This window comes from Typopeltis vanoorti, chromosome 19 (genome assembly GCF_054136105.1).
Source record: "Typopeltis vanoorti isolate ZY-2024b chromosome 19, IOZ_Tvanoo_1.0, whole genome shotgun sequence".
Lineage (NCBI taxonomy): Eukaryota > Metazoa > Arthropoda > Arachnida > Uropygi > Thelyphonidae > Typopeltis > Typopeltis vanoorti.
This window is the reverse complement of record NC_143567.1, coordinates 46,821,200-46,840,984: the sequence shown is the minus strand read 5'-3', so window position 1 is coordinate 46,840,984 and position 19,785 is coordinate 46,821,200. Positions and strand designations below refer to the sequence as shown.

The following is a 19,785-nucleotide window of genomic DNA, read 5'->3' as shown; positions in this document are numbered from 1 at the left end:
TTGTCTTCATTTTTACTGTTGATGACCTGTTCACTCCTCTGAGTTTACTCAGGAGTTTCATATTTGATATCTCCACTCTTTAATCAGCCATTTTATTTCTAATGGCTCTGTGATCCATATGTTGATTTTGGGTACCATCTTATACTCATTTTCTGAAAATAGTGATTTCTGAAAAACTAATAAATTGTTCAATTGCAACGCTTCGAAAGCAAAATCTTAAGAAAAATTTTTGGTTCCAGTTAAAGATCCTGTGACAGATGAATGGAGGAGGCAAACAAATAAAGAACTCTATGAGCTTTATAAGAAGCCATTAATAGTAAATGAAATCAGAGCTAGTCACATGAGATGGTTAGATCACCTGGAAAGAATGGAGGATAACAGGCTAGTGAGGAGAACTTTTTACATCACCCAAATGGAAGACATCCTAGAGGAAAACCTGCAGAAGATGGATGGATAACATTGAAATGGACATGAAAGAGCTGAAGCTGCAAAACTTGAAGGAGTTGACTAAGGATAGGAAAAAATGAAGAACTGTGGTGCTTGCAGCTAAGAACCTTAAGGGTTCTTAGATACATGAATGCATGAGACTGCCCCAAATTTGGGAAGCTTGCATCTTGAGAACTTCAACCTAACAGCCAAGACAACCCAATATAGCCTGCTAGAGGACACCTTTAGGACTCTAGGAACAACAGTAGTTTTCTCTCTTTTTGCTTATTGTAGTGCCTGCATGCACATGCCATAGTTGTATGTTCCCATGAAGATGGCAATGTGACGTTGCCGAAATATAGGAGATATTTATTAAAGTTTCTTTTAATTAATATTCCAGTATACGTTGTAAATTCCTTAAATAATTTAATAGTCTTAAGGGTTCATGAAGCTTAAGAAGAAGAAATTGTTACCATGTTTATTATTATTCAGCATGATTGGGTTTTGATCTTTCAACTATCCATAAGTAATAAGGCAATGATTTAATCCTACACAAATTTGCACTACTCGAAAATACAGAAAACCTCCATTCTGAAAAATGCCACAACGTAAATCTAAGTTTCCCTGTATCCGACATATCCACTATGAAGTTGGGTTGTGTCACTGTCACTTACACACACCATTGAGTACATTTGCTTAAAAAAAATCATCCGAATTTAGATTTGCAAAGAATCTTCTTTTTTAAATATGTATTATCAATTGTAGAATATTTGTCTTATAATTAAAATCTGTTTATTGCATGTACTTTATCTCTTTTTTCCATTACTAGATTACTTTTAGTAATGCTGTGGGAAAGTTTGATCTCGACGTTACAACTTTTCAAATGGCAGTATTATTTGCCTGGAATCAGCGTCCTAACGATAGGATCTCATTCGAAAATCTTCGTTTAGCTACAGAACTTCCTGATGCAGAATTGCGAAGGACGTTATGGGTAAATACATATTTTATTTTAAAATGTTTTGTATCCTTCAGATAACATTACATTTGCCTTCAAGATAACTCCATCTCTTTTAAATGCAGTATAAGGAATGCTCTTGAAGGGCATGCCAAACTTATTATAGGGAATCAGCACTCTCCTCCTCCATCTCCACAGACTGACCACCAACCAGTAAATCATCATTATCTGCTAGAATCGAATCTAATGCGAAGGTATTAAGAAGTTTCCAGATCAGCTGGCACAATCCTGTTGCAACTTACTCTGCTAGAACATGCCTGGAGGGAGAACGTAGTGTATATATGGGTGGGAATGAAGTATAGTAAGAAGAGGATACTAGGTATTCTCTGTATGGTTACATGTCCAAGAATGCCTGTTCTCACTGCATGTCCCTAGTCTTTTTAAGGTTGCTGTTAAAGATAAAATTCACTCAAAATATCTCTCTACAAGAAATATCAAATTGTAAAACACCTTACAAAAAAAAAAAAAAGGCTGCTATAACAACTGCAATAATTCTTACCTGTTTAAATTATACTCTGTATCATTCCTTCTGTTACAAGTGTAACACTTGTTCATTGTACAGTCTAATATTGCATGCTAGAGAATTCCAAATCTTCAATCCTTTTTTTGGCCTTCTATAGCTTAAAAGATTCCTTGCTATTAACATTAATATTTGTCTTCTGTCTTTACTGCTTCCCAAATTCTGTAAATTACCTTTTTTTTTACCTGAAATGGTTATTTAATGTCCATAATTCCAGCTGGCTTGTTTTTCCAATTCCATTGATCCAGTCTCAAGACATGTTGAGATGTTTGCTGTATACGAGTACAGTATAAATCACCCATCTACCTGTCAGAATATCAGATGACCCTCCTTACTTACCAAAAACTATTCATCTTTTCTTAACCATTTATTCTCTTTCAAAGCATATATTAGTGGGTTCTCCTTTCTTCTTGGTGACTTAGACTATAATATTGTGTGTTTCTTTTCTTTAGTAACATCCTTCTCTTTCTCTCTCTCTCTCTCTCAGTTTCAACTTTGGGTTGTGGCATTACAGTAGCGCCAAGTGAGATGGCCTTCAGGATATCTGCTCCTTCTTTCATATTGAAGACTACTGTTTCTACTCTTCAGATCCAAACACTTGCTCTAATCAGGTTACAGGAATTATCTTTATTATTTTGGAGGTGATAGGGAAGCGCCTTGAGATAAAAACTTCAACTTCATTTTCAGCAATTGTTGCACTAAATATGCAACAATTGCAAAACATCCAAATATGAGTTAATAAGTAAGAGCTAAATGCAAAAAAAATCTCCTTTTTGTCTCTTACAGAGATCATTGGATGCAATCAGTCTGTATCAAGTTGACATTCTGAATTTACCCTCTAACTAAAACAATTCCATTTTTGATCAAGGTGTCACTCTTTTTTTTTTTTTTTTTTTTTTTTAACCCCATCCTACTTCAATCCAACCATCTAATTATTCCAAACAGCATCAACCCTCTTTAGAAATGAGAAGAGTTATTTCAAACCCAATCAACCATAAAAATGAGAGAGAGAAAATTGTGTGAATCTCTCCCCTTTCCTCCCATCCAGTTGACACTACTGTAACAACACCAAAACACAAGGTTGACCTACTGACATCATTCTTCTCCAGCTCCTACACAAAGCAAATCACCTCCAACATTATACCTCCACCACCTTTTCCAGCAAAACAGTGCACCACATTGGTGCACCAGATCTTCCACTTCTGAATGGCATGAGGCATTTTAGAGAGATTTTTGGTGCATCATTCCATATGTGAAAACAGTATTCCAAGGTAAGGCTGATTTGATTTGGCTGTAATAAAACTATTTATACAGTGTTAGGCGTATGTGGACAAAATGAAACATTGAGTAGATACTAAGAGAAGGAAATGTCACTAAAGAATAAGTTGGAGGGATGATCTACAAATGTTTGGCATAGGATGATAACATGACATTAGCTGAGGATAGAAACAACTGGAAATTTATGGGAGAGACCTGTATTCACCAGTAGATGAATAGAGGCAGAATGAGAAGCAGTTTCTTGGGCAGAAGAAGACACCTAGTTTTTTGGAAGCAGAGAAGAAGGCTGTGATTGTAAAGTGCTTATTCCAGGAGAGTGATTAGAGGTGGTGTGTAGATATGCATGTTATCAAAAGTGGGGGAGGTGAAGTACAATCTTTCTTGAATGAAATAAGGGAGATTTGTATTATGGTGGTGTTGAAGTTGACAAGGTTGTTATCATTCCATTGAAAGGAGAAATCAATGTTTAAGGCACAAATTACTGAAGATCTTGTAGCATGTGATATATGAGCACTGCAAGGTTTGTCAAATGAAAAAAAGGAATAGAGGGACTGTCATTGGCAAAACTAGTAAATCAATTATGGTTCTTTTGCAAAGGATTGAAGTCCATAAGCTGGATAAGGAGACCCCCCCCCCTTTGCCAGTTCCAAAGGATGTACCATAAGATGATAATTCAGTAATTAGACTTTTGTACTAGACCCAATAAGTTTACCTTCGAAATGTCTAGACCACATAGGTTGACTTATGTTTATTTTTAATAAGTTGTAATGCTAAAGGATATGAAACTGGCTGGGTGCAAGATATTTAGCAAGAAGGGAGACTTGGTGAGGTTATGGTCTGAGTTACAAAGAGTTCTTTATTTTTCTTTAAAAGAAAAATATGTAAAATAGTTTTTAAAAGAATTGAAGTCGAGCAGCTTTTAGAGGTAAACTAGACTCAGCTGTACAAATATTCTTCAAGAAAGAATGAAGAAGTTTGAAAACAGAAGCCAAACCTTTGAGTCTCAGTGATAAAATCTGAAGGAGAACATTGATTGATTCAGCTAGAGAGCATTTGGTGAAGTTGTCTGTAAAAAAAAAAAAAAAAAAAAAAAAAAATCAGAACTCCATGGTGGATATAAAAAATTAAAGAGAAAGCCCTGGTAAAGAAGAAGAAGAAAGTGTATCAATACTTCCTAGCAAGTCAGTTAGCAGATCTCCTGAGAGCTAAGCAATGTTTAAAAATATCTAAACAAACATTATGGGAAAATTGAGTAGGAATATCAGAAACAAACAAGGTGGCAAAATATTCTAGAGGCTATTGAAAAAGTTCCAAAATGGAGGAAAGAGTGCCATAGAGGGGATCAGAGATTATATGAAAAGTGAAGATAAAAATATTTTGGATGTTTAGAGTGATTACTTGAAAAGATTACTAAATGAGATGAGCAGTGATAGATGTGTGGTGCAAAATACAGAAGAAGAAGAATTCAGTCAGGAGTATGTATCAATCCTTTAGGTAAAAAAAGGTATCAGAAACCTGAAATATGGAACTGCATCTGAAGTAGATAGCATCAATGGTACAATCACATAAAAAATAAAGATATTAGAAAGGAACTTAACATGGTTTTCATTAAAGAATGTGTGAGTAGAACTAATCTAAGGCAGCATAATCACTTTGGAAGGGTAAGCAAATATTTGTTTGATGAAATATGGCAGGAAGAAAACCCAGAAGAATCTAGGTTGACTGATGCAATTAGAAATGTCCTAGAAGACAAAAATATAAAATATGACAATCTTTAAGTGCCAAAGAAGTAATAGACTAATTTGTAAAAAAAAATTGTAGATAGGAAATTAGCAATAATATAAACTTAATCATGTGCTATCTTACTATCCGATACACTCCTGAAGGTGCATATATCAGGAATTTTATCATGACAATGGTGACTTCTTATTTTTACGCTGACCTTTATGCAACTTTTCTATGTGTACTAATGATATACTTGTAGACAGCAATCTCCAGATGTATAATGATTACTACAGGTTCATGTAGTAATCATTATACATCTGGAGTGTGAACTGGGCACTGCCTTCTAAATAGTGAAAGTAACGCTGTTTAAAAGTATCCCTTTCACTCATTAGTTGATTATTTAATGGTGCAGCTCTAAAGATTACCTGAGATGTGTAGACAGACCATATGTATAAGTACTTTGTGAATTTGCTACCAATCCTTATGCATTTAGTTGTGCACTGTTAGGCTTTAGAATAAGTATTGACTGTAATTTGTTGCTGTAATGATGTAAGAGTCTTCCTGAGTCTGTTAATAAGATTCCTGAACATCAACACTAGAGAATCAATTTCTGGTGCATCTTTTGAATATTTTTTTTTCTTAGTTATTTTTACAGAATTAAAAAAAAATGTTCTGGCATAAGTGTTGCTTGAAAAGTATTTTCTTCTGTAGTTGACTATTAATAGTGAGATACTAACAAATATTCATATCAAAACATCACTGTGATAGGATCTTGCAACACAAAAATTATAGCAGTTAATTTAAAAAAAAAAAAAAAAAAAAACAGTGATCTTTGTAGTCCTACTTCAGAACTCTGTGATGTGAGGTATGTTCATTACTTTTGTATTATGAGAGGTCTGCCTGATAAGTGGAGGATATATATCAGGGTGGTCTGAAAAGTGATCAGCCTAACAATGAAAAAACGAATTTATGATTTCAAAATTATTTTTATTTTTCAACATAATCTCCCTTAAGACTAATACATTTATTCCAGTGATGCTCCAGCACCATTATTCCGTCCTTGTAATGATTTCAGTAAGATCTGTAAAATACCCCTCTACGACTACAATCACCTCTTGACTTGAAGTAAAATGTTGACCAGCGAGGAAGAGTTTAAATTTTGGGAAGAGATAGAAGTCAGAGGGAGCCAAATCTGGGGAAAAGGGTGGATGTTCCAATAATTCATAGTGCTGATCCCTTAATTTTCCCATTGCCAAAACACCTTTGTGGGCAGGTGCATTGTCCTGAGAAAAGGTGATTTTTTTTTCTTCTGCAAACCAGGTCTTTTCTTGTGAATTTTTTTTGTCTAATCTGGTTAAAAGATCAGAATAATATTCCCCAGTTATTGTTTTACCCTTTTCAAGATAATTAATAAACAAAATGCCTTTAGCATTCCAAAACACCGATGCCATGACCTTTCCAGCTGATGGAACCGACTTTGTCTTCTTTGGCGCTGAACAACTGGCTTCTGGCCACTGTTTTGACTGCTGTTGGATTCTGGTGTGTAATGGTAAATCCAAGTCTCATGCATAGTAATAAATCGATGCACAAAATCAGTTTTATTCTTATTAAAACGCTCCAAGCACTGTTCAGAGATTTTCATGCGAGTGCGTTTTTGATCTGCTGTGAGCAAGCACGGCACCCATCTTTGACAAAGCTTTTTCATTTGCAATTCTTCATGCAAAATATATCCTGCATGTTCATTTGAAATGCCTATAGTCAGCAATTTCACACATTTTGATTCACCAGTCATCCAATACCATATCGTGCACTTGATCAATGATTTCTGGTGTTGTTATCATTGATCGAAGTTGATAAAAGTTTATGGACATCCTTCACGTGGATCATCTTCAAGGCTGGTACGGTCATGTTTAAACTCGGTAGCCAAATTATTGTCAAAAACAAAGGAGAAGAGTGCCCATAAACTTTTATCAACTTCGAATGAATTTTTGTTGGCATTAAACTTTCTTTTACAAAGAATTTTATAACCTCACGATACTCGATTTTATCCATTTCAAGGGATACAGACAACACTTGCTTCTGACAGCTGTATAAAACAAACTACTTGATAGAATGACTTGCAATTTCACACTTATGATGTGAAATTGCAAGTCATGGATGCTTATGACAGATGTACCAACTTTGAAAAAAAAAATCTTGTCGAAGGTGTTGCCATCTATGGTCAAGGCTGAGAGATTTTCAGACCACCCTTTTAAGTTTTTTTCTTGGCAAGTAGTAAGATGCGCACATAAGCATTTCTCTACAAATCATGCTATTTTAGCTTATAATTTTATGTTCTTTTAATATATATACACACACACACACACACACACACACATTTATTCTCTATGGTCAACTTGTACTATTTACTATTAGGACCACAAAAATGCTTGTAGTGGATAGTTTGCTATAGTGAATTTCCTTTAAAACAGCATTGTGCTTATGAACCTTTGTTCTGGAATTTGGAAATCTATTATAGTGGTGTTTGCTGTAATGAGAGTTGACTGTATTTGCCTTAATTTCTTTCTTATAATTTTATTGTTCATATATTTTAACTTAAATTTGATCTTACATTCCTTTTTCAATGCTAAATTGACATTTTTCCCCTCCGCATCACAGTTATGTAGAATTGATTATGGCCATTTAAATTACAATCAGTCTTGATTCCAATTTTAATATTGTGTCTGATACAGATCTGTTAAGGATAGTACCCTGGAATAGGTCAAAGCAAGGATTAGGTAGATAAGAGACACTTATTTATGTTGTCTTTGAATATATGTTTAGATTATAGTTGCTGGTGTTACACCCTGATAACCAAGAATGTAAAAATTTCAGTTATCATGGTATAACAAGAAAATAAAAATATAAAATCCTATGTAAGTAGCTAATACAAGATATTTAAAGACAGAAAATATGCTTGCATCCAAGAAAATTAATTATAGCAGAAATTGTTTGTTTAACTAAATAAAAAAAAAAAAAAGGATTCTTATTACAAAAAAAAGGATATGGAAAAAATAGGTTAAGTAAGACAAAGACGATTAGAGATAAGAATTTGTATGTGAGAGGCTAGTTTAACACTCGAAAAGAGGAGATTAAAATATTGAAGCAAATTCTAAAAAGGGGATTAATTTAGTATAGAGGCTAGCTTTAAACAAATGACGATCGCTCAAGGCCAATTCCCGAAGTGAGACGTCGTTGTGTGCAAGGGACCGTAGCATCTTTTGGGCAGAAAAAAACACGGCTTTAATTGGTGAATGAGATCGACTCCGGTGGGGGGGGGGAGAAATTGAAGAAGGGGCCATGCGGATAAAAGGGTTAGGACCCCCCACACACACACACACACACACATCTCCTGAGAGTTTCTTCACGAATTTTTCGTATAGATAACACGGGTTTTCCTGAGTGATAGCGTAGCGGGAATTCGATCCTGAATTCCTATTGCAAGAGACGGGGAACGCCGTATAGTCACAAGAAGGAAGAAATTGTCTATGTATCTCATCATCCAGTACACATATCGAGGGAAAGAAAATCCATACAGAAGTCCGTGCCCACGTGATAAGTTCCATAGTGATAGAATAGAAGATCCTACGAAAGGTATAGATCGTGAAAACCAGGGTTCATCCTAGAAAGGTACTGAAAAATCTTGTATCAATTGAAATCGCATATAGTTGCAATCATTGTTAATTACTGGACAGTCGAAGATATACTAGTACTTTAGTACAAATCAGAGTAGAATGAGAGTAAACTAGTTTATATTATTTGATAAGCATTCATGTGCAAGATATTTATGTATGCGCATGGTATCTCATATGAGAGTGTCTTAAAGGTCAAATGTATGTATGGGTATAGTGAAAGGATAGTTTAACCTATATTGTTTTGTTCTGTAAGTTAGATAAGGTAAACTGAAAATAAACATTAATGTCCATGGTATTATAGCAATGTAGAGCATTCTGACTAGTATAAGGTTAAGTAAAGTGTTAATTTGTTCCAGGATTATACGTGTATATTTATATGTATAAAGTCTGTTATGACGCCATGATCGCAAATTCCCATATAGGATTTTGCCCTAATACTTGAATTTTGCTTGTGTAATTTTGTAGTTTTTATTCTTAGTATTGAATTGTGTTTTATATAATAGAAATTGAATTATACCATGTTTGAGATTTTAAATAAACTTTTGTTCACTAATAATACAGTTGTCTGAAATTGCTGCCTAGTGCACCACTTGAAAAATGTACGAACCTAATCACGCGGAAAATTTAATGTGTTAAATTACGAGATAAAGGGTCACGACTGCTTAATAGTTTCACGCTCAGACATATTTTTGTATTTTGCTCCTTGTTTTCGAATTATATATCTTAAACTAAACGTCCTGAAAGGCGCAGTATAATATAAATATTAGGGACACTAAGGGGAGAAAAAGCTTAAATATTTGAATTTTGTAATATCTTGTGCAAAGTTAAGTTTTGATTAAAGAAAATATAGAGATTCACTTAAAAGGAGAAAAAGAAAGTTTAATAATCGTAAATAGGGACACAACACTGGGATATGCTGTTAGCCCATTTCACAGAAATGTTTTGTGGAATCCTGGTTTTCCTGAAGGAAAAAATCCTACTTCCTTGTGAGATCAGCTAACTCACATTTAAATTTAAAAAAAAAAAAAAAAAAAATTCACAGGATGAATGAAGAGTGATAAGTAGGAATGGTTTGAATCTGAATTCTTTATTAATCTTGTAAATGTCAGAGAAACTGATTGTTAGAGCTTTAATTTAGCATTTAACTTATTTTTAACCAGATCTCCATGCTGCATTATTCCCTAGAGGTGTATCATGTTTTTGGAAGTAATCAGGCTTCTTCCAAAGACTGAATAATTTGTGCTTTTCATTTTTTGTTGCATATTTCATGTATTCTATAATACGGATAATAAAAAATATATTTTGTTTATACATATCTGCCTACATGCATATCATACAACTTTTACATAAAAATTATAAAAGTAATATTTATTATTTCTGCACAGTAATTTACTAATGTTTTTTCTATTACTACCCCAGGCAAACATTAAAATTGTTTGTCTTTCCTTTTAATAGTCTTTAGTGGCTTTTCCCAAGCTAAAGAGGCAAGTTCTTGTTTGTGAACCAGATGCCAAGTCTCCTAAAGACTTTGATGATAGTACATTATTTTGGGTTAATCAAGATTTTGCTGTCATGTAAGTGAATAAAATGTGTGAAGAACTTTAGCAAAAAAAATTTTATTATGAAAATTTAAAGGATATATCATATCTGACAATTTTTGCCTTTTAGAAAAATTACTTCTCACAACTCCTTCCTTCATAGAACATCAGCTTCTCTTATTAAGTTTTCAAATTTGTGATCTTCTCTGAGCATTTTAGTTAAAATATGAAATTTTGCAATATTTATTTCTGTCCACACTACCTTTAAATCAGGTAGTGTGTGTAGACATACTACCTGATTTAAAGAGAGTTTAACATCTAGTTAAACATGAAATAGTGTTGCATTTATGGATTGTTCTTACATGATCAGTTACTCTCTCTTACACAAGATTGAGCTGGAAGGGTGTGCATGAAGAAAGAATATGAGAGAATAGAAAGAAATGGAAAGCTTTAATGCGTCTGACCTGACAGTTTCTGTTGGGACAGTTGTTGATCATATTACTGTTAATCTTTCTATACACCATGTTCATCAAATCATATTCTCTGTTTGTTCTGTTAAATACAGTTAGAGAAGTCCCCCTCCAAAAAAAAATATATATATATATATATATATATATATATATATATATTATTATTATTATTATTATTATTACCTGACATTGCTCCCTCATTCTCCAAAAGTTAGAGATGACTAAAATTGCCTCACCTGCTTCCTTATAGGAAATAAAAGGCTTTAGTAGATTTATTTATTTACTTCTGTGAAGTGTGACTCATGGTACACCACTCTATACTGCACAGTATTAACAGCATTTAGCCTGTTAATGTACTCTGGCTAATTTGTTGTTCTATAGGATGAAAAACCCCAAATTTCCAGGAAGAAAAACTCCTGCTACCAGCAATTGTTACTTGACACTTTTGTGATAATCTGAGGACTCATCATGGTGTACCAATCTACACTGTACTATCACCCACTATATGGTATTTTGTCTGTTAATATACTCTGGCCAATTTGCTTGTTTTGTAAGATGAAAAATCCTAGTTTTCAGGAAGGAAAAAATCCTGCTATCCCCATGTGAAATCAGCTAACTCACTTTTTAATAGCCCATATGGACCATTAATGGGCTGGTGACATGCAATGTATAGCCTCTCCCAGCCAAGTCAACACCTGCCTTCCTGTGGTATGGCCCCACAAACAGGCCATGCTGCAGGGTTCTAGTGAGGCAGGTATTTCTGCCTTAAAAGCATACCCTCCATAGTTGGAGGGAATGCCATCTAGACCTGTAGATGACAGATGACTTTTGTTGTCCAGTGAAACATCACTACTGCTTATTAAATATGTGAAGTGGCTGTTGTCATGTTTTATCATTAGAATAGGTTGTTCTCTTTTCTGTCCCCTTTGCTTCTTATATGCATGTGTTGGCCTTGCTGGGCATTCTCTCCACGCCAATTTGTTTTGAACAAAGAATAGCATCTCATCCATTTGAGGGTACAGTGGTAAAGCAGAAACTTTATGGCTGTGTCCCTCAAATTGAAACTGAACCTATTGGTAACACTTTGGGTGGCTTCCTAATCAGCAGACAGTTCATCCTGTTTCTGCTTACTGTGCCAGGTTGTGTCTGGAAGTATAACAGCTTGCAAGGAGCACTGTTGATGCCACACTCAGATTGTGGTGTCTGGCCACCTATGTAGGATCATCTCCACAATTCTCCTTCACTTCTACTGCATGCCCTACTCTATAAATTTTCCCAACATTCTAATGTGAAAGACAGCATAAAAAAATTAGTCTCTCTAATGGCTTAAAAATCTCCTATGAATATACAACAAAAAAATAGAAAAAATTGAAAACAATATATATATATATATATATATATACACACCATATTTTCCGGTGTATAAGACGCACCCAAGAAATTTAATACAATTTTCTGGAAAAAACCTAAACTTTACCTAAACCAAAACAACGCTCACAGGCTACCTTTGACTGCATGTGTAAGAATCATTTTTGTTGAAATGGCAATGCCATTTTGCTGATTTTCTCACCCATTTCAAAACTTCGGTCTCTAGTTCTGGCCACTTCACAATTTTTCCACGTTCCGCGCGCTTTTCATTATGCAAATTGTACAAAATCTCCTTTTGACCACACTAAGTTCTAATCATTTTTTCTGTAGGTGGAGGTCCAAAATGTCTTTCAGCTTCCCTATTCCCATGTTCTTCCGCATATTTTACAACCTGCAATTTGTAACTTGAAGTATATGAATGTCGCCTGTTTTTTTCCATCACTAAAATCTACGGGGAAATATCAAACTGAACACAAAATATCTCAACACGTCAACTCAATACTGATAAACATCGATAAATGATTACTCCGATAAGACATTATGAAACTTGAATAGGGACTCCCCGTTCTTTGCCAATGACGTGCTAGAAGTCACGTGAAGGTCACGCATCAATTTGATTGCACCATTAACTGCCTACAAAGATCTTAGAACATAAAAGGGAGTGCGTATGACTTTGAAAAGAGGAAACAATCTTTACCTTCATTATATAAGACGGACCCCATTTTTAAGATAAATTTTTAAGGTAAAAAAGTGCGTCTTATACATCGGAAAATACGGTATATATATATAAAACATATCCCCCCCCCCTGCAAAAAAAAAATAATAAAAATTCTGCATAGACCTTACCAATATCTGGCAGGACTTAATACCAACATTAACAGTGCACCACTGCTTACAGATGTCCAAACCTAATCTGTTAATCATCACTGAACCTCAGCTAGCATACCATGTGAAATTATATTGCATAAGAAGATTGGAACATGTCGTTTGTCAGGTCTGATTTCCCTTGCCAAAGGCTATCAGACATGGAATCGCTTTTATATATTTGCTTTAGCTGCTCAAGATTTTCTTCATTTTCTGCCTTTATCACTTTCCTAATTCTGATGATTATACTGATTTTTTTTTTTTTTTTTTTTTTTTTTTTTTTGATTATCTGTCTATCTCTGAAAGTGGATCATATGCAATTTAATCACTCACATAGTGGCATGATATTCCTTGGAGATTTCAATTTCTGCAATTCTGGCTGGCTCCCCCTTCTCCAATTTCACAGACCAAGTTGGAAGAGGGGCTGAATTATTTGCTGTCAGTAATGACCTAATGCAAATTGTTGACCTACCCACCAGAATTCCAGAATCCTCATCATTTCCCGAACATCCTGGACCTTTTCTTAACCAGCTTCCCCTCCAAATATATCACTACATTAGCTCTCCTGTTGAAATTCTAAGCATAATCTTGTCCATGTTTCTCCAATCTTGACTTCATATTATTTCGCATTCTTTTTGCATTGTCATTGGCATTAGTCTTCTCCTCCAACTTTTGTTTAGACAAAGGGCAAATTTACTACTATTCTACCAATCACCCTCAGTATACTTCCCTTTATCTTGCATCAGTGACACATCAGAAAAATATTCAAAAGCCTTGATATTAGTAATTCCTTCAGTCCATATAGTAACCTTCCTGTTGTACTAAGAGCCTAGATTCTAGATTTAACACCCATTCTGTATTGCCTTCACAAGCTATCATACTGATCTGGCACCTATCCAACAGCATGGAAGCAAGCCTTATTCAGCCTGTTCCTAAAAAAGGATCATAAAAGTCAGCAATCAAACTATTCTTATCTTCACCATGATACTCTCAGTGATGCAGAAGGTCAGCAACAACAACAACAACGAGCTTCTTTACTATCTGGAGATCCATTAAATTATGATCATCAATTTTGACTTTGTCATTCATATTCTATAGCAGACCTCTTCACTGACCTTACCTATCCTTTCAAACAGGCCAGCCACAGAAAGATTTGGAAAATCTCATGTGTGGTCTCTCTCTTGAGTATGTCAGTAAGTAAAGAAAACCCAAAACAATTCAGTTATGCTGCAATTAAAAGAAAGAATCAATGTGAAGTAATAACTCTTCTGAATGCAGAAGACAACGATTGTCTATTTTGCTAAGAGTAATCCACCTGTGTAGGCAACATTTAGCTCAAATGCTTCATCCAGTGAAGAGATAGTATTATGCTTGATTGGAATTCCCTTTGGAAGTCATGGGCACAAGTAGTGTGAACGAATCCAAGAAATATGACAACTAGTGTGGTGGTATGGGCACCCCTCAGTGTAGCCATGACTCCCTAGTGGTCTCTGCTAATAAAAATAATAAATTGTTGACAGGAAGTTAGTAATGGTGTAACTTTTCATGTAGTAATATCATAGATTTCTATACACCACCCTGGAGGTACACATCAGGAATTTGATGATGATGGATCCGAGAGCTAGGTCAGAAATAAAACAGTCAAACACTGGGGACAATACTGCAGAAATGAAAGTTCTCAGAAAAATTAGGGGAGTGAACAGATAGCATCAATGGCAGAATCATATTAAAAATGAGAGTATTAGGAAGAAATCCGACATGGTTAGTATTCAGGAATGTGTGAGAAAAGCTTGTCTCAGGTGATAAGGTCACTTAAATAGAATGGGAAAGATTAGCAAAACAGGTATTTCTTGCCAAGATGGCAGGATAAAGACCTGGAAGTCCAAGATCTGGGTGGATTCGTACAGTAAGAAGTGTTTTATAAGACTAAAATATTGGAGTCCTGACAGATAAGAGTAATTTGGAGGAAAATTGTCAATAGGAAGTTAGTAATGATATAAACTTTTCATGTAGTATTATTATCATAGTATTCTCTGTGGTATTATGATATACACTCCCTGAGGGTACTTATCAGAAATTTGATGATGATAATAGCAGTATATTTTGTATATTCATTAGACAAAAACGTGAAGCAGTGCATAAAACTAGCTAAACAAAAGTCATGTGAAAACTTCGTTAAAAACATTGAAAATAAATATCAGGAAGGTGTCAAAATTCCTGGAGACTATTGAAGAGGCTTAGAAATGGAGGAAGCAGTACTATAAAAGGAAAATCAGTGGCGATAGAGGTGTCATGAAAACTGAAGATAAAGATATTCTGCATGCACTTTGAAGGATTGCAAAATGAAACAGAAAGTGACAGAACAGTGGTAGAAAATATTCTAGTTTAATACCAATATTTGCAGTAGGAAAAGGTCAAAGACTTAAAATGTGGGAAAGGCAGTAAAAAGGGAAATAAAACTGAATGTGATAATTACAGAATTATTTCCCTGCTGAGTGTTCCTGGTAATATTTATGCAAGTATACTTGAGAAATGACCAAGAAAAATTGTGAAAGGGAAGCTTAGTGAAGAATCAAGTTCAGATTTTCACTTTAAGACAAATAGTCAAGAATCATGGGAATATAACAAGGAGCTATATTTGAGTTTTGTAGATCTGGAAAAAGCATATAATAAAGTGCCAGGAGAAAACTATTTGAAACTATAATTATATGGTGTAAAAGGAACATCATATTGAGCAATATGTAGTCTGTATTTGTGTTGTAAGTTGGAATTAAAATTGAAGGAGGTACAAAAAGATGGTATGATGCTAAATCAGCTCTGAGATAAGGGTGCACATTATCTTTATGGATCACATTATGAAGGAAAGTGACATTAAACCTGATATCATAATTGGAGATGTTAATTTCAGCTTGTAACTTTATGCAGGTGATGTTATTCTCTGAAATAATCTATTTCAAGTTTGCAGGATTCCCAGATAAGTTGAATAGGTATTATAATAAATTTGATGTGAAATTGGCAGTAAAAAAAAAATATAGAAAAAATGACACTATGAAAATAGACAGGCATATTGAAAACATCAACTTCTTCCTGAATGGAGAATCTGTGGAAGAACAAATAAAACATTTCAGCTATATTTAGGGCACTATTTTTTGTGAAGATGGCATGTTAAATATGGGAATTAGCAATGCTAATATGGTTGTAATCAGAAAAATAAATTTATATGGAATCAGAGAGAAATTAGTTAAAATACTAAACTAGTGTATACAAGAAAGTGTTCAAACTAATTTTAACTTTTGAATCTGAAAGCTGATCTAGAAATGAAACACTTAATCAGAGACTTCATATATGAGAGTTCTGAGATGGCATCAATGGCAGAATCATATTTAAAAAAAGGATAATAGGTGAACATGACATTGTTAATATTCAGGAATGTATGAGCAATGTTAATCTTAAGTGGTATGGTCTTAAACAGAATGGTAGAGAAAAGGTTCAAAAACAAGTTTTTTTGCTGGGAAGAGGAAGACCAAGATCTAGGTCAGTGGTTCCCAAAGTGGGCGGTACTACCCTCTTAGGGGTGCTGGAACGATCCAGGAGGGTGGTGAAAACATAACAGACAAAAAAACTTGTTTTTGAACCTTTTCTCTACCATTCTGTTTAAGACCATACCACTTAAGATTAACATTGCTCATACATTCCTGAATACTAACAATGTCATGTTCACCTATTATCCTTTTTTTAAATATGATTCAAGCAAAGTTTGGCGAGCACACACTTTCAAGTGATCGGGATTTTACAAGTACAGTATGCATCGGCAGGAACATGTGCATGTTATGACTTGTTCACTGTATAATACTATAAATATGTGAGACGGTATGAAATCAGTTTTAGATTATTTCTGAATTGTGTGACAAGCAGTTAGATTTGATGTAGTGCATATTCGATACCTAGTCGGCACCTTGCTTATGCTGATTACACACAAAACAGATTATTGTTGCTCCAATGAAACAGCAAGTTTCACGTGAGTATTTTTATACCTTTTCTTGTAAAAATAATTTGGTTTAGGTATGTGATAAATTGCATTCTAGCATTTTGTAAATTTAACTTTTTTTTTCTTTTACAAATAATATCAAATATTTGAAATATAGCTTTATTCAGTCGTATTTGGCAGATTGTTTGGTCAACTTTGTATTGAAAACGATGAAGAATTCAATCGAGTGCTGCTCCATACAGAAGTTCATTGGCTATCAAAGGGTGCCTGTTTGAAGTGATTTTATTAACTCTGACTCAGTGCTACAGTTTTTAGAAAACATAGATGATTCTATACGAGCCAACTTGATTAATTTCAAAAGTGACATGGCTTATTTGACTGACTTGTTAAACAAATTTAATTAAACAAATCTGCAGCTCCGAGGAGATGAGCTGAATTTAATAAAAACAAAAGCTGTTATTTCTGCATTTGTGTCAAAACTTGTCCTGTACAAACGAAACTTATGACAAGGAGAATTCAGCCAATTTCCAAATCTATCAGCAGTGGAAAAATGTGATCAAGACATGCTCAGCTATTGTCAGCAATTGGAGGCTCTCCATTGTGATTTCAACCAATGATTTAATGATATTCTTGAAATGAAAATACCTGATTGGGTTTTCGATCCATTCTCAAGTTCAAACACAGAAGAATCTTTGCAATTACAAGAATAACTGATAGCAGTAACAACAAATGAAGAATCATCATCATCAAATTCCTGCCATGTACCCTCAAGGGGGGTGTACAGGATATGATAGTACTACATGAAAAAAATTACATCATTACTAACTTCCTATCTACAATTTTCCTCCAAATCAGTCTGTTACTTGTCAAGACTCCAACATTATCAGATCTTATATTTCTATCGTCTAAGGCACTTTGTACCATATAAGTCCACCTATATCTTGGTCTTCCTCTGGGTCTTTTTCCTGCCAACCTGGCAGAGAACACTTCTTTTGCTAATCTTTCCTTGCCCATTCTGTTCAAGTGACCATACCACCTGAGATTAGCTCTGCTAACGCATTCCTGGATGCTGACAATGTCAAGTTCTTACTCATATCCTCGTTTTTAATATAATATTGCCATTGATGCCATCTGTTCACCCCTCTAATCTTTCTCAGGACTCTCATATCTGCGGTCTCTAGTCTTTGGTCAAGTGTTTTACTTCTGACCCAGCTCTCAGATCCATAAGTTAAAACTGGTTTGAACACTGTCTTGTATACAGCTAATTTAGTGTTCTGACTAATTTCTCTCTTATTCCATATGGGTGGGAAGTCAATTATTCAATTGACTTCCCACCATACCAGCATTGCTGGTTCTGTTGTCTATTTCTATATTTAATTTACCATCTTCACTAAAAATCGTGCCTAAGTAGCTGAAATGTTTTACTTGTTCCACAGGTTCTCCATTCGCAACCCAGTTGACATTTTCAATGATTCTGCCTATTTTCATTGTCTTTGTCTTTTTAATACTGACCTTCATACCATATCTATTACAACAGTTATTCAATTTAGTCAGAGAATCTTGCAGACTTGTAGCGGATTTATTTAGAAGTATAACATCGTCCACATAAAGCAAAGAGCTGACATTAACATCTCCAATTTTGATATCATGTTTAATACCACTTTCCTTCATAATGTGATCCATATAGATAATGAATAACAGAGGGGATAATGTACATCCTTATCTCACACCAGATTTAACATTAAACCATCTTCCAGTACTTCCTTCAATTCTAACTGCTGACTTATAACTCAAATAAAGACTAAGTATTGCTTGATATAATGCCCCATTGACACTATATAATTGTAGCGTATTGAATAGCTTCTCTCTTGGCACCTTGTCATATGTCTTTTCCAAATCGACAAAACTTAAATACAGATCTTTGTTATATTCTCATGCTTTCTCAACTATTTGTCATAAAGTGAAGATCTGATCCTAACAGCCTCTATTTGGCCTGAATCCAGCTTGTTCTTCACCAAGCTTTTCTTCCACAATTCTTCTCAACCATTTCTCAAGTATACTTGTATAGATCTTGCCAGGAACACTCAGTAGGGAAATACCTCTGTAATTCTCACATTCAGTTTTATTTCCCTTCTTATATGTGGGTACTATGAGAGCTCTACTCCAATCTGTCTAGGCTTTCTGAACTATGCAGTGCAGCCACTGTAAGACTCTTATACCACCATACTTCAGCATTTCTGGTCAAATATCATCTACTCCTGCTACCTTTCCACATTTCAAGCCTTTGATGGCTTTTTCTACTTCAAGTATGGATATGTATTCTTGACTACATGCCTGGTCAGTGTTTTTTTACTACTGTGCTGTTATCACTGCTTGTTTCATTTAGCAGTTTTTCAAAGTAATTACTCCATACTTCAAGGATATCTTTTTCTCCCGTTTTCATGTCACCTTTATCATCTCTAATTCCTTTTATAGCATTCTTTCCTCCATTCTTAAGCTTCTTCAACAACCTCCAGAATATTTTGCCACCTTCTTGATATTTATTTTCTATATTCTTGCCAAAGTCCTCCCATGACTTTTCTTTAGCTAGTTTTATGCAGTGTTTAGCTTTCTTACATTTGTCTCTGTATTCTCTAAGAGCAAAGGCTGACTTATTTGCCAGGAACTTTTGATATGATTTCTTCTTTTCCTTCACTGCCTCTTTAACTTCCTGTGTCCACCATGGAGTCCTGATTTTTCTATCCTTGCAGACAACCTCACCATATGCCTCGCTAACTGAATCAATCAGGGCTTTCTTCAAGGCTTGCCACTGAATCTCCAAGATTTGATTCCTGTTCTCAAACTCTTTCATTTTTTCTTCAATAATCTTTGTGTATTTTAATCTACAGTTCACATCTGAGAGCTGCTCAACTTTTATTT

General features: G+C 34.6%; 1 protein-coding gene across 4 annotated transcripts in view; it reads left to right on the top strand.

Annotated features, from left to right (window-relative positions):
- The window catches only part of Cul5 (cullin 5), a 241,247-nt gene that overhangs the window by 202,719 nt on the left and 18,743 nt on the right, over positions 1 to 19,785 (top strand). For all 4 annotated transcript variants that reach the window (XM_090409605.1, XM_090409608.1, XM_090409606.1 and 1 more), the window contains 2 exons: positions 1,256 to 1,417; positions 10,094 to 10,212. In XM_090409605.1, coding sequence (XP_090265731.1) covers positions 1,256 to 1,417; positions 10,094 to 10,212 — 281 coding nt within the window. The remainder of the gene's footprint in view (positions 1 to 1,255; positions 1,418 to 10,093; positions 10,213 to 19,785) is intronic.